At 37.6% G+C, this 25185-nt stretch overlaps 1 protein-coding gene across 3 annotated transcripts in view; it reads left to right on the top strand.

Annotated features, from left to right (window-relative positions):
• ltk (leukocyte receptor tyrosine kinase) overlaps nucleotides 1–25185 on the top strand; it is an 81910-nt gene that overhangs the window by 17938 nt on the left and 38787 nt on the right. For 2 of the 3 annotated variants that reach the window (XM_053632191.1, XM_053632192.1), the window contains exons 2-7: nucleotides 7767–7865; nucleotides 13091–13243; nucleotides 13615–13840; nucleotides 17585–17724; nucleotides 17993–18136; nucleotides 23289–23438. In XM_053632191.1, the coding sequence (XP_053488166.1) occupies nucleotides 7767–7865; nucleotides 13091–13243; nucleotides 13615–13840; nucleotides 17585–17724; nucleotides 17993–18136; nucleotides 23289–23438 (912 nt within the window). Of the gene's footprint in view, nucleotides 1–2966; nucleotides 3100–7766; nucleotides 7866–13090; nucleotides 13244–13614; nucleotides 13841–17584; nucleotides 17725–17992; nucleotides 18137–23288; nucleotides 23439–25185 lie in introns of all 3 variants that reach the window. The other variant, XM_053632193.1, reaches the window with a different exon arrangement.

Here is a 25185-nt window from a genome sequence, read left to right on the forward strand (position 1 = left end):
GCTCATCCAGCCTTAGTAATCACTTCAAGCAGCTCTTTATATGCTTCTCTCAGTTTTTAGCACATCCTTCTGGCTCCTCGGTGTCAGAGAGAAATTATTACTATTATTTTTGTGTTTGTTTTTTTTCGGCTTTCCATAGCGGAAAGAGGAGTTGTAATGCAAGCTCCAAAATCCAGCAGAGAGCCGGACCCGGAAGACAGAGCAAGAGATAGAGCAGCACTCATCTCCGGCTCCTCTTCCGGATCCATAAGAGATCTCCTGGACCTGAGACGGCTAGCGAGTCTTGTATCTTCACAGCATCACTTGAGTAATTTTTTAATTGAAAATGCTCTTTCGCGTAATATCCTTTTCAGGTGTCTTTCATTTACGTCAAAACCGTGCCTCGAACTAAGCACAGACCGCATTTCTTTATATTTGAGTCCAAGTTCAAAATAAAACTTTATGAACTGCTCCATTGTGAACCTATGGAGCTGTCTGAACCACTACCAGCAGGAAAATAAACAGGGATTGTTTGACCGAACTCATAACAGGTTTTGCAAGGGAGCACAAAAGTTTCTTGGGGAAATGCAAAAGTTTAAAAAAATATATTTTTATCCCATCCCAATTTTTTTCCACCACCATGTCCCTTTAGGGGCTCCGTAGGTTCTCACATTTCTGTCTCTTGTGTTATTTATTAAGGATAATGCCATTAGATTTCATTATATTTTTTGAGCAGGAAGGTGCATTATTAATTAGGTACTGATTAGTTTTCATCTTGGAAAAAAGATTGTGGATCATGTTTCAATTTTTTGGGACATTATACCAATGATTTGGGTTTGGGATGGGGGTTCAGTTCATCTTAAACTTGTCAAACATAACAGACAACTGTTAAATGTTCCCTTTTTTTTGGCTAATCATAATTTATATTGTGTATTTGAAGGCATGTCACATGCTGTGTTGTCACAGGATGCTCAATGGGGGTTGAAATGTCAGTCTATTTTGGCATCGGCTCTATTTAGTCCAGACTTTAATGTGCTAGTAAATTTTTGTTTCCAAATCTGTCACATGTCTATTTCCGTTAGTATCATCCACATCATTAAGTCTATTCTTACCACCAAAGATTGACTTCCTTTCATTAGTGGACGGATTTAAAGTTTTCAATTCATAGCCTAAAGCTCCGGATAGACAGTAAACCATGAAATACTGCTATTTTCTTCTTTTTATGGTTGAGATGTTATACTTTCTGTAATTTGTTTTGACCCATACTGTGAAATTGAGATAAGACTTTTCTCATGAAATTGTTTCTGTAAGGAATAAAACATACTGGGGCATGCTGTTATAGGAAAACAAGCTAAGACTGTGTGGTATGAGTGTGGTAAGAGTGTGTTATGACGCTGCAGTGGATTATCTACTTATTACAGCATGTTCTGAAGTGTTTGTTAACACAGTGGTTTGCCTTTTATACTATAGTGAATTTGCCACTGACTTCAATTTTTTTTTATTAATGAAATTCACATTGTACTTTTTAACCATTTGTAGTTACGCTGTACGTCACGTTCATTATTGCAAATATAACCAGTCATTCCTTTACCAGCCTCTTTTTTCCTCTCCCTTGAAGTTAGTAAGACAAAACTTTTCATGTTACAGAGAAAATGGAAAGTCTCTCCCATAGTGGAAAACTTACTGACACTGGAGACTTGTTCCATAAATGTTAAATAAATGTCATTAATAAGCACATTAATATAAACCTTTAAATCATTTGAATTACAGCCATCACTGTTGTCAAAACTGCTATTATAGAAAATTAATAAACACCTTCTGACCAATCAAATAAAAAAAATTCAACAGCGATGTGGTGGTCTTATACAGATAAAGTACCACTATGAGCCTGGGTGACTGATTTTTAAATTTTAAATGATATATTATTTTCTCCACATTGCAGAAATACTGCAATCATGTCTAAAGAAGGAAAATGAAACAGTGGCACTAAGCGTGTGTAATTAAATAACATCACACTGATGTCTGTCTGCCTTGAACAGTCTAATTGGGGAAAAAATTAGGCCAGCAGGCAAAATAGGAAAAACCACAGACAGTCACTCAAGAACAATTAGTCTTAAGCACAACATTTTCTGTGCCTGAACAAACCCTTAGGCTTTGCTCAATTGACTGGAAAGTTAGTTGTGTTTTCAAATTGCTGTACTGTATTCGGGTTACCCAGTAGTCTCTACAGGGCTGCTTTGGCTGCAAACCAGACACACAACATTGTGATGTGCAGTAAACTAATTTATTTGGTTGAAAATATTGCATTTTCTCATAGATTAAAATCACTGTATGTCCACCCTAAGGCAGCCCCTTGAGGATTTTGCAATAGCAGAAATTAACGCAAAATAAATGAAACTCCACAATATTTGCAGGAGCTTGCAATTTTTTTTGAAAATTACAGCAGATTTTGGCCAAGACGTTTTGTGACATCATCACAATGTGCATTTAGCCAAAGCTCCCTTCAGGTCCTGTGCATCAAACATGGGTATCTTTAAAAGGTCTCATTTACCAACAAACATCTCTGCGAAAGACCGTGCAAAACAATTTTGTGCAATTGCAGTTTTGCTAATTCAGTAGTTTTCTAAAAAGAAAAAAAGAAAAAAAAAAAACTCCACAAACTGCATCACAAATTTTGGAAAAAGACGCAGCAAATCTAAAGTTCTCCTTCAATGACCCTTTTTTTTTTTTTTTTACTGACATTGAAGAGTTTTCATGAGTACTGAAATGGGAGAGTGCAGTTGCATATTTGGAATGGTTCGGGAATAGAAACAACATGAAATCAATTAGAATGTTTACCACAGTAGTCTTCTGTATTTTCACAAAATTTCCAGGCTTTCAAATTAGACTGGAGCGCACTTAAAATCACATGACGTAGAGTACACTATGCCAGTTAAAATCCACATGCCATTTTAAATTCTTGCTCTTTGACATTTTCTTATATATAGTGTTGTTATCATGACTTCATGACATCATGGCGGCTGTGGCTCAAGTGGGTTGTCCACTAATCCTAGGGTTGGCGGTTCGAGTCCCGTCTCCACATGCTTGGGCAAGACACTGAACCGCAAGTTTCTCCCACTGGCAAGTTAGTTCCATGCATGGCAGCTCTGCTTCCATTGGTGTGTAGTGTCTGTGTGAATGGGTGGCTGAAAATCAGTGTATAGCGCTTTATAGAACCGCTAAGGTTAAAAAAGCGCTATATAAGTGCAGACCATTTACCATGTCCTTACACATTCCTTCCTCTACCAGTAGTGGATAACCATCTTACATTAACCAAGCAGTATACCAGATTAGGAAGCAGTATCCAAGCAGTATGCCAGAAGGAATTCTGACCAATCCTGTTCTCCCAAAGGAATTCTAACTAACCCCTTATACTTCTGCAGAAATTTTTACCAATGTTACCCATGTCCTCAGTTATTATTTTTGTTTGCACCTACCCGCATTATTTTCTTAACAGACTTAAAGAAATTTAAAGCAATTTAAACTACTGTCGCTTTGACTTCACTGAAAATGAATGAATAAATGCAGTAAATGTCTCATTCAGCTCCGTATAAGCACCCAAATACTCCCATATTTATGAATATCAACTTTGTTTGTCTTGATTAATATCTGACCTCCCTGCTTCCACCTCCATGACAGTAAAAATCACTCTGTACCACAGTGTTTTTGTTGGAGCCAGTATACAGCCAAAGGCTTCACCTGAGTCCAGCTAATATTATCAAAACCAAATGATTAAGTCTCATCTGCTTTCACTTAAATAGACATTTTTATGACATGAACAAACAAGCTGCATTTGGAAAGTCATCCGGCCAGTGGATGTGTTAGCCTTTTTATTGGCTCACATAAAATGTGCTGAGCATCACATGTTATGTAGACGTGGTATGTCAGCAATGACAAATCCACAGTTTAAACTCTTTTGACTATTTATTTTCAAAGATATTGCACAGTTGGTACCAACTATAAAACAAATTAAATAAATATATGCAAAAAATAAATAAAAATTAACAGGCCTAAAATAAATCTAAAAGACTATGGCTAATTTCAAATGAAATCATTCTTAACATTATATTTTGATTTAGACAAGTCTGACTTAAATTTTCATGCTTAAACTTGCAACTCTTACTTTATTTCCACCTTATTTCCTTTCAACCGAACTGTTGTTTTAACATTTACTACTCTATAAATAAACATACACCACAGGCCACTATCCATCCATCCATCCATTGTCCATACATGCTTATCCTACTCAGGGTCGAGTGGGAGCCTGGAGCCTATCCCAAGGGACTCAGGGCACAAGGCGGGGATGCCCTGGATGGGGTAGCAAACCCATCGCAGAGGACAATTGCACACACATTCACACACTACGGACAATTTGGATGCCAATCAGCCTATAGCGCATGTCTTTGGACTGGGGGAGGAAACTGGAGTACCCAGAGGAAACCCCCAAAGAACGTAGAGAACATGCAAACTCCGCACACACACAGGCGAAGGCAGAATTCGAATTACCAACAACGGAAGTGCGAGGCAAACATGCTAATCTTTAAACAATGTGGTTCCCCCTGTAGGCCACTAGCAATGCAAATATGAATAAGGAATACAAAAACATCAACTATCTGCCACAATTAGATGTCCACATAAGAATTTTGAATCTAACAAAACAGTTATTCATAAATATCCCAGAGATGCTTTGAAAATACCTTGATGTTAAAATGACTAAGCACCAAACTGAAGCTGAATGAAAGATAGCTATCTAGCTAGAAATTTGTCAAGCTATAAGGTTCTGATGATTTAAAGCAGTAGAATATCTTCTGTGACTTTTTCACTGTAGGTAATTTGCATTTATATTATTTGCACTGGAATGATTGCACAAAAGTCATTGCTAAAGTAGCTAGCATTATACAATGCTATAGACACCTATCTCAGTAGCTGCATTGCTATTATCTAGGCTTGTTGCTGTCGCAAATAAGTCTGAAAGTTTGGCGCATTTTCTTGCGGCTTCCTCTAATGTCTTTCTTTTTTTTTTTTTAAAGCTGACCTTTTCTGCTCCTTCTTTTCTTTTTTTTTCTGTCCATATTGATTAATGGCTCAGTGAACTGTCTGGCCTAACAGTAAACCTGTATATTTGTCATTTGTCATGTGACCGGCCTGGAAAGATTCGAACAATTAGAGATCACAGAGGGCCGCATCCATTGCCTTCTGTATTGGGAAGCAGGGGCGCGATCGATGGGCTTCCTGTGTGTGTGTGTGTGTGTGTGTGTGTGTGTGTGTGTGTGTGTGTGTGTGTGAGCATGTGGCTCAGAGTGCAGCTGCCCACAGCCTATGCTGCAACAAGCACTGTATGTCTAAATTTAACGCCTACAGGGAATTCTCCCGGTTCTACTAATCAGCCACTGACTTTTTACTGGCAGAAAGCTATGTGCTGTTTGTGTGCTTGTTATCTTCAAATTCTCAAATAAGTAGACTTTCTTTTGTAAAGTGCACCAACAAATAGCCAGTTGTGTAAGATCAAACAGTTGATCTTGGAAAATGTTATACTTACAAATATTAAAGGCCCCAAAAGGTATTAAAATAATATATTAATTTTCTTTTATTGCCTAGAGTCTGGATGATTCAGAATCTTAAAATTCCTGAGGAATAAATAAAAGCAAACAAACAGGCAAAAGAATGTTCAAGCAAAAAAGTTACCAAATATACAAAAACAACTGACTGCACAGACAAACAACTAAGAGTTTTGTAAGTTAATTGTAAAGCTTGTAAAACTTGGAAAGCAGAGATGTGCTTCAAGGCCAAGAGGTTAGGGTGCATCATGATACAGTTAAAGCCAAATGAGTATATTTCTGTGCCAGCACAAGAGTAATTTCCTGGTGATGTCTTGCATTTGATTATGGACAGAACATTCATTAATTAAGAGAGTTATAAAATGGGTAACAAAGCTAAATAAATTCCAGACTGAACAAATTTGTTGTTATTGCAGATATGTGAAATTAGCTGATATACTATGGTGATTGACAGTTTAGAATTTTTTTCTGACATAAATATGACCTAAGACATCATCTCAAGAGAAAGTGGGTCATGCAGCAAGACAACGACCCTAAGCAAAGTCATTGTACGGTGTGAATGGTTGGAGAAGAATAAAGTTAATGTTTAGGAATGACCAAGTCAAAGTCCTGACATTAATCCAATAGAAATGTTGTGGAAGGACCTGAAGTAAGCAGTTCAAGTGAGGAAACCCACCAACATCCCAGAGTTGAAGCTGTTCTGTACTTTTAGGACTTCTGATGAAAATCTGATGATGTTTTATATCATATTTATGCAGAAATCTAGACAATTCTAAATGGTTCACAAATTTTCAAGCACAACTGTATGCTATATGTGCTTACACACACGTAAATCACAATAATGCTTGAAAAGCTTGAATAGCATTGCCACCTCACAGCTCCAGGTTTCCTATGCTCAGGTTACTCTCTGTGCAGTTTCACAGCTTCTCAATGAGGCCATGTGAGTTTTGTCCAGGCTATCTGGTTTCCTACCACCTCCCAAAAACAAAGGTGTGTGTGTGTGTGTGTGTGTGTGTGTGTGTATCTGAGTGGTGATCTGGAGTGGACTTGGGTCTTTATCACTTTACCTCTCTTTCTATAATATTATTTAAGTGAGTAATGATATTTAGTGCAATATCATTAAGGAGTGCTGAAAATAAAGACACACAGCGTAGCTTTTGCATCTGTAAGGACTTCTAATGGGCAAACACTAAGAGTCACTAACACACAAATTGTGTTGTGGAGGGAGTCCCAATAGCCAACACATCTGTTCCTATTATTGACCAAAAAGGCATAGATTAGTTTTTGATTTTTAATGTTGTAATTTATTATCTTGTAAGGACATGAGGAGTTGAGATGGCAACAGTCATTTGTGCTTGTGCTTGTGTGAGTGCTTATCCACAACATATGGTGAATAAGACATTAGCAGATCGTATGTGAAAGATATTACTTACAAACGGCCATTGTGAGTGCACATTTTTTCTGTTGCAACAAAGTAGGCAGACATCTGATTCTCTTTGTGTGATTCATTACATCTTGGTCTTTGAATGCTTATTAGTTTTGATTCCTATTTGACTGGAATAGAAACCTGTAGCCACTCAGGCCCTTTGCCAATTGAAGACTCTTGCCTTATGCAGTGTGCTTAGTGGTGCTCTAATGCCTTAATAGGTCTGTGGTACAGCACTTGCAGCTGATTTTATCAGGAGAAACCTTCTGTAAATATGCTGCTTCTTACAAGTGACCTTCAAAACATACTGTATTGGATGCACTAATTTGGTTATGTATGCATCGCAGTAACTAGATGTGTGGAATGAACTGTCTTCAATCCACACGGGTGCTGAACGTGACCAATCATAGATGTGGAGAATTCTGCCATTCTTTTGAGACCTTCCCATCCTTGTAGTCTTGTAGTCACGATGAACTTGACTTCCAAGCAGAGTGTCGTCCTTGGTGAACAGGAGCAAAAATTTTTTTGCACGTGTCAGACATCTGTGCTTTTAATTCACAGATCAGACTCAGTAAAGGTCCTTGCATTCTCTAAACTCTTCACATCAGACATTGATTTGCTTTAGCTGTCATTCCTTTATTGAACGCCAGTGGATCAATGGGCCTTTTTCAAGTAAAAATAAAAGGCTTTAAATTGTTAAATTGAGTAGTGCTCATGTTTCAACTATTATATGGCTCTATCTCTCTCTGTATCTCTCTCCACAGTGATCAGGATCAGTCATGCTCTCTTGGATAGAACTGTAGAGGCAAGTTTTCCAATGCAGTTAAATCCTCATCACTCAAGTCCAGCAGAAACAAGCCAAGGTAAAGCACTGGCCTCTTTTCCACTTCTGCAGTAGGAACCTGGTTTAAATTGAGAAATAAAGACAATGAATTATATGGTCAGGATTAAGCAAAGGGAAATAGTACAAATAGTTGAAATATCACAGTTCTTCATCCAGTGTATGTACAACCCCAGTTCCAAAAAGGTTCAGTCTCTGTGTGTAAAATGTAAATAAAAACAGAATGCAATGTTTTGCAAACCTCATAAACCCATAGGTTATTCACAATATAACATAGAAAAGATATAAAATGTTTAAACGGAGGAAATGTACCATTTTAAGAAAATAAATAAGGTCATTTTGAATTTGATGGCAGCAACACGTCTTAAAAAAGTTGGGACAGGGGCAACAAAAAGCTGGAAAAGTAAGTGTTACTAAAAAGAAACAGCTGGAGGAACATTTTGCAACTAACTAGGTTAATTGGCAACAGGTCAGTAACATGATTTGGTATACAAAGAGTATCTTAGAGAGGCAGAGTCTCTCAGAAGTAAAGATGGGCAGAGGTTCACCAATCTGCAAAAAACTGCATCTACAATTTGTGGAACAATTTCAGAATAATGTTCCTCAACGTAAAATTGCGAAGACTATGAATATCTCATCCTCTACAGTACATAATATCATCAAAAGATTTTGAGAATCTGGGGAGATCTCTGTACACAAGGGACAAGGGCGAAAATCAGTACTGCATGCCTGTGATCTTCGGGCCCTCAGGCTGCACTGCATTAAAAATAGGCATGATAATGGAAATCACTGCATGGGCTCAGAAACACCTCCAGAACTCATTGTCTGTGAACACAGTTCACCGCGCCATCCACAAATGCTGGTTAAAGCTCTATCAAGCAAAGAACAAACGATATGTCAACATGATCCAGAAACGCCGCCGTTTTCTCTGGGCCAAAGCTCATTTAAAATGGACTGAGGCAAAGTGAAAAACGGTTCTGTGGTCTGGCGAATCTAAATTTTTAATTCTTTTTGGAAACCATGGACGCCACATCCTCCGGACAAAGAGGAGAGGGACCATCCGGCTGTTTATCAGCACTCAGTTCAAAAGCCTGCATCTCTGATGGTACGGGGGTACATTAGTGCCTATGGAATGGGCAGCTTGCACATCTGGAAAGGCACCATCAATGCTGAAAGGTATATACAGGTTTTAGAGCAACATATGCTTTCATCCAGATGACGTCTTTTTCAGGGACGGCCTGGTATATTTCAGCAAGACAATGCTAAGCTACATATTGCATCTATTACAACCGCATGGCTTTGTAGTAGAAGAGTCTGGGTGCTGAATTGGCCTGCCTGCAGTCCAGACCTTTCACCAATTGAAAACATTTGGTGCATCATGAAATGAAAAATACGACAACGAAGACCCAGGACTGTTGAGCATCTAGTATCCTGTATCAGACACAAATGGGACAACATTCCTCTCCCAAAACTCCAGCAACTGGTCTCCTCAGTTCCCAGACGTATACAGACTGTTGTTAAAAGAAGAGGGGATGCTACACAGTGGTAAACATGGCTCTGTCCCAACTTTTTTGAGATGTCTTACTGCCATCAATTTCAAAATTACCTTATTTTTTCCTGAAAATGGTAAATTTCCTTGGGTTAGGGTTAGGATTTTTGTGACTATTCTTGCAGCTCATTAGTAGTATGTAAAACACTGACTGGCTATTCTGCATTTATTTGATCTGTTAGTTTAAATATCGCATTACAGAACATTGGAAATGCTAGAATAATACAAAGACCCACTAAAAAGCTCAAATTTTTTGCATTGATTTGCATTATTTTCCACAGATTGAAATACACTATGAGTTTTCACAAGTTTGTGAGGACTCATAGTGTGAGCATCACATCCATATGTGAGCCTCAAACTGTTGCTACAAAGGTGGAAGCATGCAATTGTTTTGAATGTCTTTCTATGCTGTAGCATTACAACTTCCCTTCACTGGAACTAAGAGGCCCAAACATGTTCCAGCAAGACAATGCCCCTGTGTACATAGTGAGGTTTAAAAAGACATGATTTGCCAAGGTTGGAGTGAAATAACTCAAGTGGTCTACACAGAGCCCTGACCTCAACCCCACTGAACACCTTTGGGAAGAATTAGAACACCATCTGTGCCTTAGGCCTCCATGCTTGACATGAGTGCCTGACCTCACTAATGCTCTTGTGGCGGAATGAACATAAATCCCCACAGTCATGATCCAAAAACTAGTGGAAAGCCTTCCCAGAAAAAAATGGAGGTTATTATAAAAGGAAAGGGATGTTCAAAAAGCACATACTGTATGGGTCTGGGGTGCACGGTGGCTTAGTGGTTAGCACGTTCGCCTCACGCCTCCAGGGTCTGGAGTTCGATTACTGCCGGGGCCATGTGTATGTGGAGTTTGCATGTTCTCCCTGTGCTGTGGGGGTTTCCTCCGGGTGCTCCGGTTTCCTCCCCCAGTACAAAGACTTGAAGGTACAAAGGTTGAAGATGGATGGATGGATGTATGGGTCAGGTGTCCACAAACCTTTGGCTATATATTGTATCTGTTGGTTCACTTATCTTATGTTTGTTTTATATTCAAGCGCTAATGAGAAATGCAGTCATGTGGAAAAAAAATTCTTGGCTTTTTTGACATATTTGAACAAGCAAACAGTTGATCCTCTTTGAAACAGTGGCTATTAATAAAGATGATACACTATCAAATGAAACATAAAATTGACATTTTGTAGTAATTTTCACATTTTAAATGAAAAAAAAAAACAAAACAGCTCAGTCACATGGAGTAAAAAAGTAAGTACATCCCTACATTTATCATACCTTCGAATCTATAAAATTTGAATCTGTCATGTCACTGTAAGCCAGCGACTCCATTTCCCAGAATACTCCACTAACTACAACCATAACCGATGACAACTACACTTCCCCACACACAAGGACGAACACCTTCTCCAGAGTTCTGATTAGAGACATCTGTTCTCAATCACATGCACACCGACACACTCCTCTTAAGAGATTTTCACACACACAGAGCAAATTGCGAAGTATATGCTCAGTTGCCTTCTGTCTCTGTCATTACCAAGCCTTGATACCGTATTTGTTTATCTGGTTTTCACTTTGTTCATGTTCCTGACCTTGTCTCTTTGCCTTGCCTAGTTTGGACTGTTTGCCTGATCAATTGACCCTTCCTTGTCTGTGTATTGATTTCTGCCTGATCCTTTGGACTTTATATTATTAAATTGGGCGTTATATTATTGACCTGCCGTACCTGCACTTGCTTCCATCTGTGCCTCCATTACGTGACAGAATCAGGTGTTGAAGGCTGGATGCCAGTGATTAGAACCTGCTTAGGGAGTGCAGGTGGAACCTGTCTTATTTATACCCCTCTCGTATCTAGTGTCTGGTGTTCCCTTTGTTATTGAGGTGTGTGGTGTCATCATGCCAAGATCTAAAGAGTTCTTTAAGGCCTTCAGGAAGAAAGGTTGTGGATGCCTATGAGTCTGGCAAGGGATTTAAAAGGCTCTCCAAATTATTTGAAATATATAATTCCAGTGTAAGGAAAATCATCTACAAGTGGTGCAGATTTCAATGCCATTTTGCCCAGGACTGACCATCCCAGCAAATTCAGCCATAGAGCAGACTGTCTGATGCAAAAAGAGAACTCTAGAGTCTAGAACTGCAAAATTTCATGACAGTATCTGTTAGTAAGTCTTGCAACTGTTGGTGTCAAAGTGCATGCTTCTACAATCAGAAAAAGATTGCACAAATTTGACCTGTATGGGAGGCGCGCCAGGAAAAAGCCTTTGCAAGACTACAGTTTGCCAATGAACATATAGGCAAAGACCAGGCCTTTTGGAATAATCTGCTTTGGACAGATGAATCAAAGATAGAGTTGTTTGGCCACAGTAACAGCAGACATGTTTTGCAGTGGCCAGAGACAGCTGTTCAGGAGAAGCACCTCATACCAACTGTGTAGTACAGTGGTGGAAATGTTATGGTTTGGAGTTGCTTCACTGCCTCAGGGATTGGAAAGCTTACATTCATCGATTCAACTATGAGTTCTGCATCATATCAAAGAGTGCTTGGAGATAATGTGAGGCCATCTGTCCGGAAGTTGAAGTTGAACCGAAAGTGGACATTTAAACAGGATAATGATCCTAAGCACACTAGCAAATCCACCAAGGAATGGCTCAGAAAGAAGAAATTGAGAGTTATGGAATGGCCTAGTCAAAGCCCAGATTTGAATCCCATTGAAATGTTGTGGGGGGATTTGAAACAGTCAGTACATCCAAGAAAACCCTCAAACATCTTGCAACTGAAAGAATATTGCATGGAAGAGGGATCAAAAATTTCAGCAAGCCCAGTTACTCTCAAGGTTTCTTCCTCATATCATCTTAGGGAGTTTTTCCTTGCCACCATCGCCACCGGCTTGCTCAATACGATTTACTCAACAGGGTTCACTTTTGTTGCCAGCGGTTTAGACATTACTGGCTGTGTGTTGAGTTATTTTGAGGGGACAGCAAATTTACACTGTTATACAAGCTGTACACTCACTACTTTACATTGTAGAAAAGTGTAATTTCTTCAGTATTGTCACATTAAAAGATATAATCAAATATTTACAAAAATCTGAGGGGTGTACTCACTTTTGTGAGATACTGTATAGAAACATCAATTCAAATCAGGTACTGTTTTTGTTGGCTGGCACATTTCCGCAAAATCACATTAATGTCAAAATAGTTAAAAGCTGTCTTTTATGAACCCACAGTCTTCTCGAAACGTTGCCTGTGCCATTGGATTTTCTGTGAATGACATGTTTTTAAAGTCATGAATTAGGTCTTTGTGTGTGTCTTCAAACCATAAATTGTAATTTGATTGCTGTTATTTCACAGAGAGCACCATTCTCATTTTGCAAAACTGAAGCATTTGAGGGAATACTAACATTTTTCTTTAAAACCCGGAAATAGAATAAGCATACATATGCTTTTTTTTTTCTACAACAGAAAATCTTGGACATGTGACAATATTATAGTTGATAAGCATGGCTGGTCAGTGTGAAGATATTTCACTGGATGTGTAGCCAATGTAGATTAATTTCCATGCTCTTACATCTAACACAGACATTCTTTGTGCAATAGTTCAGCTTTTTCAACCACCCTGATAAAACATATGTGTGAAAGAGTGTGTGGATTGTGTTCTCTTTAATGTAGCTCTTTTTTTCCACCCACAGCCATTACCTCCTGCGATTTTGAATCTCCTTGTTCCTGGAGCATATCCAATCACAGTGCTCGCGGAGACTGGTATGTCACATCACCTCAGCAACACTGGGCTGGTCAACAGAGTGTCCAACCAATCACAGATCACTCTATTGGAGATTCTAAAGGTATCTTCTTTAAAATACATGTCTAAATAGCATTAATTCAAGAATATTACTATTACACTCAATAAAGATCTTATTCTGAGACAGACATGAGAGGATACTGTATCTTACCAACGTTTACCATAGCTGTTTTTATTCTACTTTTCATTAACTGAGTTTATATACAGTAGTAAAAACAATTCAGCTTACTTATTCTTTCCAAAAAGTTTTGTGATAAATTGTGGGTGGTTTTCATAAATATCTGTTTTGCAAAAGCATTTATAGGCTTTTGCAATTTCTGTCAGTTTTTCTGCCAGTTACTGTTTTGATTGGAAAAAATGCTATTTGCACTTATAAGTGTTTAAGAATCCACTCCTCTGCTTTCTTTCCCAAAGGTCACTACCTGGTTTTGAGGCCTGGCTCTGCCCTGTGGGCTTCTGGGAGTTGTACATTCCACATTGCAAGTCCTGTAGTGCTAAGCAGTGGCCCACAGTGTCGGCTTCATTTGGCTTGCTTCCAGCCAGAACCGAGAACAGGAAACTTGTCTGTCTCCATAAAACTCACAGATTCTTCTGTCATCAGCTCACTGACTTCTGTCAGCAGGGGAAAAGCTGGCATTAGGTTAGAGTCAATTTTTATGGTTTTACACAGTGGTTTAAAGAATAACCTGAAGCTATATTGCCTTTGGGCTGCACAATAAAAGAATTACTGTCATAGTAGTTTAATTACATTTTTATTCAATTAAATTGTGGCACTTTTAGCAACAGTCATTGTTATAAAGCAGCTTTACAGAAATCAAGATTTTGATCTGACCAAGCCACAGGCTACAGTGATAGAAAAACAGAAAAACTCTGAGACAACATGAGAAAAAACCTAAAGAAGAACTAGACTCAAAAGTGACATCAGATAGTCAGTCCTTTATGAACCCACAGCTGTCTTTTATGAAACCAGTTTTCTAAAAAAAAAAAAAAAAAAAAAAAAAAAAAATTGCCTGTGCCATTGGTTTTTCTGTGAATGTCACTTAAAGTAATGAATTAAGTATTTGTGTGTGTCTTTCAACAGTAAATTGTGTTTTGATCGCTGTGTTATTTCACAGAGAGCACCATTCTCATTTTGCAAAACTTAAGAATTTGAGGGAATACTAACATGTTTCTTTAAAACTTGAACATAGAGTAAGCATACATATGCTTTTTTTTTCCTACAATAGAAAATCTTGGACATGTGAAAATTATTATAGTTGATAAGCATGGCTGGTTAGTATGAAGATATTTCACTGGATGTGTAGCCAATGTAGATTAGTTTCCATGCTCTTGCATCTAATGCAGACTTTGTGAGCAATAGTTCAGCTTTTTCAACCACCCTGAATTGCCAGAAAGGTAAAAATAAAGTGGAGGTAAGCTTTGCCATAACCCACTGTCATCACAGTTTGATTTTCCAGGAAAGGTTTACACAGTTTTTCTATGGAATTGTCCAATATAACGGGTAATGCAAAAGATAGGTGCCAAAGAATAGCAATATATATTTTAAAAATGGTCTAAATGTAAACATAACATGCTATGACTTAGTCTTCAGCAGATTAGCTTATACCAAACATGGACATAGCAGTTATTGTGGTAGCAGACAGGTAAAGTGTATAATAGTGACAAGACATTAAATACTATATTTTTTATAAATACAGTAGCAGCAAAAATGCAACAGAGTCAATGCAGGAATGTGGTAATATTGCAACGGGAGTGGGGTGGTGTTCAGTTCAGACAGTGTGTGTGTGTGTGTGTGTGTCAGTCTAGTCTCTGAGTATTGTGGAACCTGATGGCTTTGGGGGAAGAAGCTGTTACACAGTCTGGCCGTGAGGGCCCGAATGCTTCAGTACCTTTTTCCAGACGGCAGGAGGGTGAAGAGTGTGTGTGTTCCCTCAGAACAGATTAGCTGTTCTGAGGGAATTTGGAACTGATTTTGGAGAGATTTGTACTGATTTGTAAGTTGGCCACAGAAACTCTTAGTGCACACACAAGTATCTGAGATACATGTCTGTTTTCAAATTTTTGAGAGCTTAAACTTGAACTTTTGAAACATAAAACTGCAAGTTAATTTTTTTACATGGGTTGTGCCTTGGCACTGCTCCTCTGCATGGATGAATTCAATGGTTTGAGGTGTTCGTATGGGTTGTATATTAGCTCCAATATGGATACAGTTTCCTTGGAGTAAAGGTGAGCTGCACTCTCTCACAGCTAGCAGAAAATAAGTGCAATTTACTACACTGACCATAGCAAAAAAACAACAACATAGGAATCTTGATACCTAGTTGAAACAAGCGAACAAGTGGGATAATGTCAGCTATTGAGCTACCTATTGAGCCGTTGAAATGTCTGACCTGTTCAGCAGAAAAAAAGCCATCTCTGTGTCAGCCTTCAATCCCTTCAGATCTCTGAGTTGTCACCACCTCTCAAAAGCCATGCTGATATTTATTCTCGTTTTAGCACGGGCTCTCTCGCTTTCCCTTTTTGACTGCAGGTTCTACGCAGTTCGAGGCTTCTTGGTTTTGACAACAGCTGATTCCCCAGATGTCAACGGTGATTGCGTTTAGAACTATCCAGATTAAAAGCCGCCATATAGGTGACAAGTTTAAATTCTAAGCAACTCTTGTAAGGACAAGCTACAACCACTTCACCATCTTCAACACCCACACACACGATATAGTAGCCGGGTCTTCTTCTTTCTGTTTATGGATGTGAACAGAAAGGCCAAATGATGTCAAACTGACATTTCCCGTGAAATCCGACAAATTATAAACCATTATTATAAGCTTAAAGTTGCGAATCAGGGTTAGGTAAGGAGACAGTTTTGAACACTGATTTTTTTTTTTTTTTTTTACATACTTGTTCAATAATTGATTTTTGGACCAAATATAACACAAACTAGCACCTTGAAGTTCAGTGTGTGCTTGTTGGTTATTATCTGGGAACATGTTGGTTAAGGTTTTTTTTTTCCTTTTAAGTTTTCAGTTATCAGCTATGGCCTTCACTATGAGTATTTCACATAAGATTTGTATCATACTTCATACTTCACTCATGTTGTACTAGAATATATTTCCAGTGATTAATACAGTTGTATGTTTTATTTTAGTTTTAGGGAATGGTTTGGTCAATCCTGATAATGACTAATGAATGAAAGTATAAAGTATATATGTAAGCTTTAGCATTTGCACATTTAGATTATCTGGCATTAAGTCTCACTTTGCTCTGACCACCCAACACTAGTTCGGCTCTTGCTCTGTCACTGGCTTTCCATCGCTGTTGTTGATTTGATTGTTAGACCTTTACAAAGGGATTGATGTATGAGAGAACAGGTTGCACAAATGAACAGAACACTGACATGCTTTGTTTAGTAGCAGAACCAGTGTTCTGTAAATAAATCAAACGAATGTCATCTGAAAGTCTTGTTATGGAAATGTGCTCAGTATTGATTTCCTTATGCTGGCCGAAGCTAGACCAAGATGAATAAATGCATTTTGTTTCTAAAAGTATCTACCAATATGTCTTTGTAATTGGCTTTGACAGATGGCTTGAAATGGGCTGTGACGCAATGCAATTTGGAAAAAGGCAGTACGATCATAATGGAGCCAATACTCTTATACACACTGTCTGTTTAGTACTAGAGACATCACTTGGGGTTTGTATGGCCCAGAGCCTAAGACCGTACAGTGCTCCATCACACAAATCAGATTTAGTGGATACACAAACTGAAGTCCAAACATTATGAAAAAGGTTAAGCTGAGTTATAGTCCAGAAGTGACTCTGAAGGTAAAGTAATACTAAAGGTAAATTTATATAAATTGTCATATTTTCAGGAGTACATTGTTTTTCAACACATTGAAGTCAACACTTCTTTGTCTGGATTATTCAATGTTGGACAATCTTTGTGTGCCAAACTGGTGGTAAGGAAAATCATGGAAATACCTAGAAGACAAAGCATCCTATAACATTTTAATGCATTTAAAACATTTTACAATGCCATACATTTAATTACACACTAATTCACAAAGATATGTGAAAGCTGTTGTAGTTGTAAATAAGTAAGCTGTAAGGTGCAAGTGGTTTGAGACAGAAAAACACATAAAAAGATCTGGACCGTTTGCCAGTACACTTTCTAATGATCAACAGGTTCACAAATCACCCAGGAATCCAGTATTTATGTACTGATGATGATAACATGTCTTTGTTGAATGCATAATCAGTAATTGACAAGACAACAGTCCAATACTATTTATTAAGTCATTTAATGGTTGAATAAAAAAATAACATAAAAAAATAATATAATCACATTTGCATTCACATATGCACATGTTTTTAATCTTTTATGGCCCAGGGCATCTTGGGAAGTATTGGAGGCATCGATTGGGAAAATGAATGAGCCCTTCCAGGTAACAGTGCACTACACGTCTTGTAGTGGTCACGATCTTGGACTGTTGGCCATCGATTCATTGGAGCTGAAGGAATGTAACATGGGTGAGTGTTTTATGATCTGTTAAATAAAATGCGAAGTAAGTTATTACACTGCAGCTATAGTCTTTGCATTCCCTATGCTTTGGCAGCTGGTTTCCAGTTGAGACAAATATACACTTAATGTTTCTGATCCTCTAAGATCTAAACCTAAGGAGTTATTGGTTACTTTCCTCTGCATCTGAGGTCTATGTGTCTATTAGTCTATGTGTTTTAATTCATGTATCTGTTTCCTTTGCTGAAACCTTCTCTGTCTCCCTTTACATCTCCACAGAAAGCAGAGATTTGGAAGAGATGGCTCCAGACTGTGGGGAGAACTCAGCTGTTCGCTGTGATTTGGGCGGCTGTATAGATAAAAGCAAAGTGTGTGATTTCCACAGTGATTGCCCTCTAGGCGAAGATGAAGGATTCATTTGTGGTGAGTTGGACAGTGCTTTTGAAAGCTTTCATAGGTCAGTGGAGGATTGGGACAATATATCATTGTGTGACATCTGTTCTGTACCCTGAGGTGTAGCAAATCAATGTACAAGAGTGCCAGAATTAAATCCATGTAAACCATACCGTAGCCTTTGCATTTATACCATCATTTTGAAAAGATCTATCTAGGATGTCCTTGATCTGTATCCTTACATGATAAGGAGCAAGTTAGAAACTGGACTATGTGTGTGGTGGCCTGGGAAACCCTTCACATGGTCAAAATGTTGACATTTTATTCTATATAGATATGAAAACTACAACCTCCAAAAATACTCCACATGAAAAAACAACATTAGTGTTCACATTGTTATTATTATTATTATTAGTAGTAGTAGTAGTAGTAGTAGTAGAGTAGTATTAAGTTTTCAGTAGTAGAGTTATCTCTTTGATTATCAGCATCATCTGTTTCTGTCTCTCTGTGTCACCTGGGATAAAAATCACTCTCCACATTTAAGCACCAGCCTTATTGTCATGCTTTGTTGATCTCTGAACTCTGTTCTTCTTACCTCAGTGGGGAAATAATCACTAATAGATTCAGTATGTTCTGTTATGTAGGCCAAATTTCTTGTTATTAATGGCTTTTTATTAGGTCATTTAAACATAAAAAAAATCTCTACTGTTATCTGCTCAGAGTGTCTGAGTATTCTTCTCTATTTTGTGTCTCTGATGATGTGTCAGATATAGCAACCAACAAAATTCAAGTGAAAAACAAATAGGAACATTTTTAGGGAGGAAAAAAATACTTACAATAACTTGGTTGCATAAGTGTGCACACCCCATAACTAGTACTTTATAAAATGACATTTTACTTTTAATACAGCAACTTTTGGGTAAGAGGCTACTAACTTAGCAAATCTTGATTTTGATTAGATTTTTGGAGGGACTTCCTGTGATGTGATGACTTCCTGTGACTTCCTGTGATCTTGGTGATGTTACTGTGGAGCCCCATTTGCTCCACTTGTTGATGATGGTGTCCATGTGTCCCATGGTGCATGTAATGTTTTGCAAATGTTTTGTACCCCTCTCCTGTTCGATACCTTTCGACAAGGAGAGCTCGTACATGCTTTATAAGATCTTTGTGGACCATTGCTTCAGCAGTCCTGAAACCAAGATGTCAACAAAATCCTAAAGGAACAGCTGATCTTTATTTAGGGTTAATCAGAGTCACTTTAATTGATGATAGGTTTATGATAATTACTTTTGAACATGAGTTGTGATTATTGAATGTAATTGGTTAATTTGATGAATGTGATTGGTTAATTTGAACTCAGTCAAATGCCCATTAGTGTGCACATTTATGCAACCAGTTTGGTTGTTATATGGGGGTGCACAGTGGCTTAGGGGTTAGCACATTTGCCTTGCACCTCTGGCTTTGAGGGTTTGAATCTTGTCTTCACCCTGTATGTGCATGTTCTCCCAATGTTCTGGGGGTTTCCTCCAGGTTCCTCCCCCATATACTGTAAGCTGATTAGCATTTCCATATTGTCCATAGTGTGTGAATGTGTGCAATTGTGCCCTGTGATGAGTTGGCACCCTGTCCAGGTTGCCCCCTACCTTCTGCCCCGAGTTTCCTGGAATAGGCACCAGGCTCCCTGCGACCATGTGTAGGATAAGCGGTATGGAAAATGGATGGATGGATGGTTGTAATATCACATTAAAGTTTGAAAAAATCTGATATGATTTATCTCAGTTTAATTTTTTTTTACATAACAAAAAAAAAAATCACACATTAGCTGACCAGAACAAACTGTCATATAAGTCAAATTTAACCTGTAGACTGTAAAATCCAAGTTCTCTAATTTAACTGCTACCCCAAAAGTTCCAGCTCACCCTAAAAACACAACTTTGTAATTTATTGTCATTTATTTGATAGCCAGCATAAAATGATTACTCCTTTATGAAATATACAAGATCACTCTGGGCAGTTTGCATTTCAGTGAGAAAGCACACTTAAAGGTTATGGAACACTCGGAGTGTTCTTGTTGAGTTACTAGCAAGCTGTGCCCCACATACATTAGCTATATTAAAGTTTGGGCTGTAATAGGTTGGTGAATTATGTATCCTGAGAATGCTTTGCCTGCATTGTCAAAGTACCCTGTTATATGCATTTATGCATATGAAGCAAGAAGTCTGGACTAAAAAAATGTACGTAGTTCTTTGACCTCATGCATTCAAACATCTGCATGTATGCAGTGCAAATGACAGTAGATATTATCAGTTGATCTTAGTGTGGCTCATATGAATTAGCAAGTTAAAACGTGTAGGAATTTAAAAATATTTGATTATAATTTACCTTTTCATTGCACGTGTGAATTTTGAACCTGTTCTTTCTTGCTAATGGTTTCTTGCCACTGCTCTTTGCCATTAGCCAAAAACATAGCAAGCACTCAGTCAAGACAGTTCATAATTTAGATGCAATCTAAATATAGCACTCACACAGAAGGAAATAAATATATCTAGCAAGTAATAAAATTTATCTGCCTTAATAAAGTAGTAGGGGTCTGGGGAGGAAGATCTGGTAAAATGTCAACATTGCTGTGTGACTCCTGTCACTAGAAGTTAAGTGTGTTTCTTTAATTTATTTAATTACATAATTTATTTAGAATTTTTTTGTTTTTCTTTTATTTATTTTGTCATTGGCAATTAGTTCTTCCCTATCTTGTAACAGCTACCAAACTGGGAGGCTATTAGCTAAGCCATGTTTCCTCTGTGAAGCCCCAGAATCTTTTCATGCAACATCACAGGACAGTTGAATGCATTTGGAGGAGATCACTAACATCCCCCTTCCATATACAGTACTGTGCAAAAGTCTTAGGCACCCTAATTTTGTTTTAAAAAATACAAACCGCGTCGTAAATGTTTATTTTATGACTTCTGCAATATTGAGTCAGTAAAATTTTTTTTAGATTCCAAACATTACTTTTCCATAAAAAAATTAACTGTTACAGGAAAAAGTTTGTGTGGCAGTAAAGAAGGCAACATATTACATAAAATACCACTTTTCTGAACAAAATCATAATGAAGTTTGCACTGGTTTATCTGCAAAAACAGAATCATATGATAGTCAAAGCCTCCAGAAGAACTCTGGCAGATTCTCCAAGATGCTCAGAAAAACTTACCAGCTAATTTCCTTATAAAACTGCACAAAGTGTACCTGAGTTGACTGATGCATTTTTAAACAGGAAAGGGTTCTTACACTTAATATTGACTTTGTTTACTTTATTACTGTTAACTGCTTTTAATTGTGGATTGTTTTTACCTACAAATATTTAATTTAATTATTTTTGAAGGCATATTTTCTTTATAACATTTCTTTGCATGTGCCTAAGACTTTTGCATAGTACTGTACATGAGCTAGCAGGATATCTAGTGTTACCAAGTTGCACATGGAAGAGCGAGAGATGCCTGTTCTTCTCAGAAAGCAAGGCCAATTACACTCTCTTGACCTTCTGGCCATGGATGACTTTAGTTTCGAACTGATCAAAGGGGACTCAGGGCACGAGGCGGGGGACACCCTGGATGCAGTGCCAACCCATTGCTGGGCACAATCTCACACACACTCACAGACCCATTCATACACTACGGACAACTTGGAAATGCCAATAAGCCTACAACATATGCCTTTGGACTGGGAGAGGAAACCAGATTACCAGAGGAATCAAACCTCCAACCCCTGGAGGTGCAAGACAAACGTGCTAAACGCTAAGTCACTGTGCAAACCCTGCATTCATGTGAAAGGACAAATAAAGGATAGCATTCAAAGATATAAAATATTTGGTATTTTTTCATGGACCCCAGAGATATGCTAAATTGTTGGGTAAAAGTTTATAGTGTTGACAGTTTGATTTACTCTCCCTCTGAATAGGAACAATTCTCATTACATCCAAAATGTGCTCACATTCTTCAATGAAAAAAGAAAAGCTGAAACTGGAGGAATTCAATTCCCAAATATCCACATATCCTTCCTTAGATACACCTTAGTTGTTACCGCAATAAATACCTACCCCTAATTTGTCCTGTCAAGGCTTGGACAGTTTTTTTTTTTTCCTATCTTTTTTTTTTTTTTTCTTTTACCAGATATCCATATAGGGATTTAGCTTAACTGTTTAGGTGTGTTTTAGTTAATCTTCATAGCAGTCTGACATGTGCATCTGTTGCTCATTTGCTTTCCACCTGTTTAACTTTTTAACTTGCATGTAAAACGTTAACACTCTCCAGAGTCTACAATGCTCCAATAACAGTTACTGTGCACTAGGTATTAATAATTTTAATGGTGATTTTTTTTTCTTTTCTGAATTTTGATGACTGAATAAATTTAAGAGATTTAGAGAGAGTAATCCCTCTAAATTTTTTTTTATTAAGAATACCCTGCCAGAGCTATTAAAAAATTCTTTTATTAGCAAAAAGCACTTACATAAAGGGAGGGAGTGGGGGTTGGATTGGCGGGGGGATTTTTTGCTCCTCTGAGAGAGAGCTCGGCTTCCAAGAATGAACAGTGAGATATAAGCACGTTCTTTAGTTCCCCCAAGTTCATCTCTTCTAAGCTTAAAATTGTAACTGCACCAAATTTGCATAATGTCTTTTGGTGTTGTAGGGCAGTAGGTGAGCGTAAGTTACTGAAACCTTTACCAGCCTCACATTAGATCCACAGAAAGATTGTGGGGATAGTGTATACAATGCACTTTTGGTAAATTTCAGGTTAATGATCATAGCTTTTGTTTTGTTTTTGCACACCGTTCAACAGCAGAGGATGGCATATCAACAGACTCAAAGTAAAGATGAATTTTTGCAGTTAACTTGTTTATTGAAGTAGCAGTGCTAGACTAGTGACTCATGGGAGATTAGAGTTAATTACCTCTCCATGCTGTTATGGTTAAAGCAGGAGCATGACCATGTCTATACAGTGAGACCATGTCATGAGTGAAACAGTTCAACATCTCTTTATCTTTAGAACAAAATGCTTTTTTTTTTTTTTTTTAGAACATTTGGTTCATGGACAATTGATAGTAAATCTGTTTGATTGCATGACTGGTTACTGTTAATGTCTAGAACTTTGTCATATTCTTAAAACTATATGTTGCTTGTATTCACAGATAATTTGCCATTGGGGTCATACTGTTCATTTGAGTTAGGCTCCTGTGGGTGGACAGTCTCTAATACACAGTCTTCTTGGAACCTGGCCAGTGGAGAACAACTATCCAGAAGTACTGACCTTTTAGGAACAACACTCCAAAACACTCAAGGTGAAAACATAACCTCAATGCAGAGAACAGTTGGGGTTACAATATTTTTTCTTGTATAAATATATTAATTTCATTATATTATAAGGAACCCAATTATAACCTATATAACTGATCAGTTATACCCTTACCAAAATTCAGATATTTAAAGTACTGCTGATTTTTCAGAGCTTCATGTCTTTTATCCCAGAGAGTTTGAAAAATAACTACTTTGAGAAATTACAGGCTTGTCCCTGACAGCATCTATTGTAGGCTTTATTGTTGTCATCATGCATAACAAGTGTTGATGCCCATTTACACTGGCCTATAAATGGTGTTAATGTCAAAATGTTAATCTCTTATATTTTAAACAGGATTAAGGGGTTAAGCACACCAATAATTGCAATCAGGTTAGCCTGGCTCAAAAGGCTACTAAAGACAAAACTGCACTTGATTATGTCATGAGTAAAGGATGACTTCTGTCACAATATTTTATATCCATAATATCACAGTCTCTCAACTCTTGCAAGACATGTGTGTGTAAAGAATTGCTCTTTTTGGATGCTGTTGTTCTTGCTTGCATGGAAGGTTATAGAAGGTCACAAAAGAGTTTGCATTTCTCAGGTTGCATGTAAAATGGAAAGGTTATATATGACTAGTCATTTATGACTATTTTCAGTCATAAATTCCACCGATGGAACTTTCCCAACAAATGCATTGTGCTTTTAAAATAACTAATGGCACATTTTACTTGCATGCTGTGTAGATACCAAACAGAATTCTCAATCACTGAACTGTTCTTTGGACATAGTCTTAGTGATTTAAGAGAAGGCTGGGAGAGCTTAAATAAGACGCATCTTTATGTTGGCAGGCTAAAGGAGCACAGCTGTTTAGTTTATGGCTGACTGGTATCCAGCTGTGTAATTCCAGCTGAGTGCTATGCATCCTTGGAATGATCAACATTTGCCTTTCTGTAAAATGTGGTGTATGTATAGAAAATTGTACATTCTTCCCAATTATCTAATTATAATCTTAGTTAGTTATGTGGTTAGTTATATGGTTCTCTCTGGTTTTGAAAAATCTGGAAATGGTTTTGAATTTCAGCTGGGAAACTCTAAGGTAATTTATTCCTCATGACTTATGTTTTTAAAATACTGTAAAATGTAATAGACGAGACATTCTGCAAAAATCATGCGAAACACTGTCCTCCTCCCAAAAACATTTTTTTAAATGTGTAAACAGGCAGGTAAAACATGAAGTTGAGTACTTGCAGACACAATTAACATAACAGCTTATCAGCATGATGGTGTTCAGTCAGTTAAAAATGGGGACCATAATGTTTGCACTGCAAAAAGTTTTATATTTATGTTAATTCATTTTTCAAAACAATATATTTCTCTTTTGCAAAGCAATGGGGACCCAATCTTAATAATATACATTAAATAATCAAGTATTTAAACCTTTACTATTTTAAGCATTTATTTAAAATGTATTCATTTTGTATTAACAAAGACAAATAATTCAGCTTGTAAAAATTCGCTAACTAGCTAAATCCATGCATGGGATATAGCAGAAACAGTCTCCACTCCCTGACCATTGTGGCTCAGCAACAAATACAAACTCAGGACTATCCATATCCTGGCACAGCGTTTGTGTGTCACCTTCCCATCAATTAAAGAGTTTCACATTATTGTAAGGTGAATTGAATGACACAAGTAGGGAAATACTACTTAAATTTAAATGAACTTTCAAACAGTGGCAGCATGTGAAT

This window comes from Ictalurus furcatus, chromosome 9 (genome assembly GCF_023375685.1).
Source record: "Ictalurus furcatus strain D&B chromosome 9, Billie_1.0, whole genome shotgun sequence".
NCBI classification, from domain to species: Eukaryota; Metazoa; Chordata; class Actinopteri; order Siluriformes; family Ictaluridae; genus Ictalurus; species Ictalurus furcatus.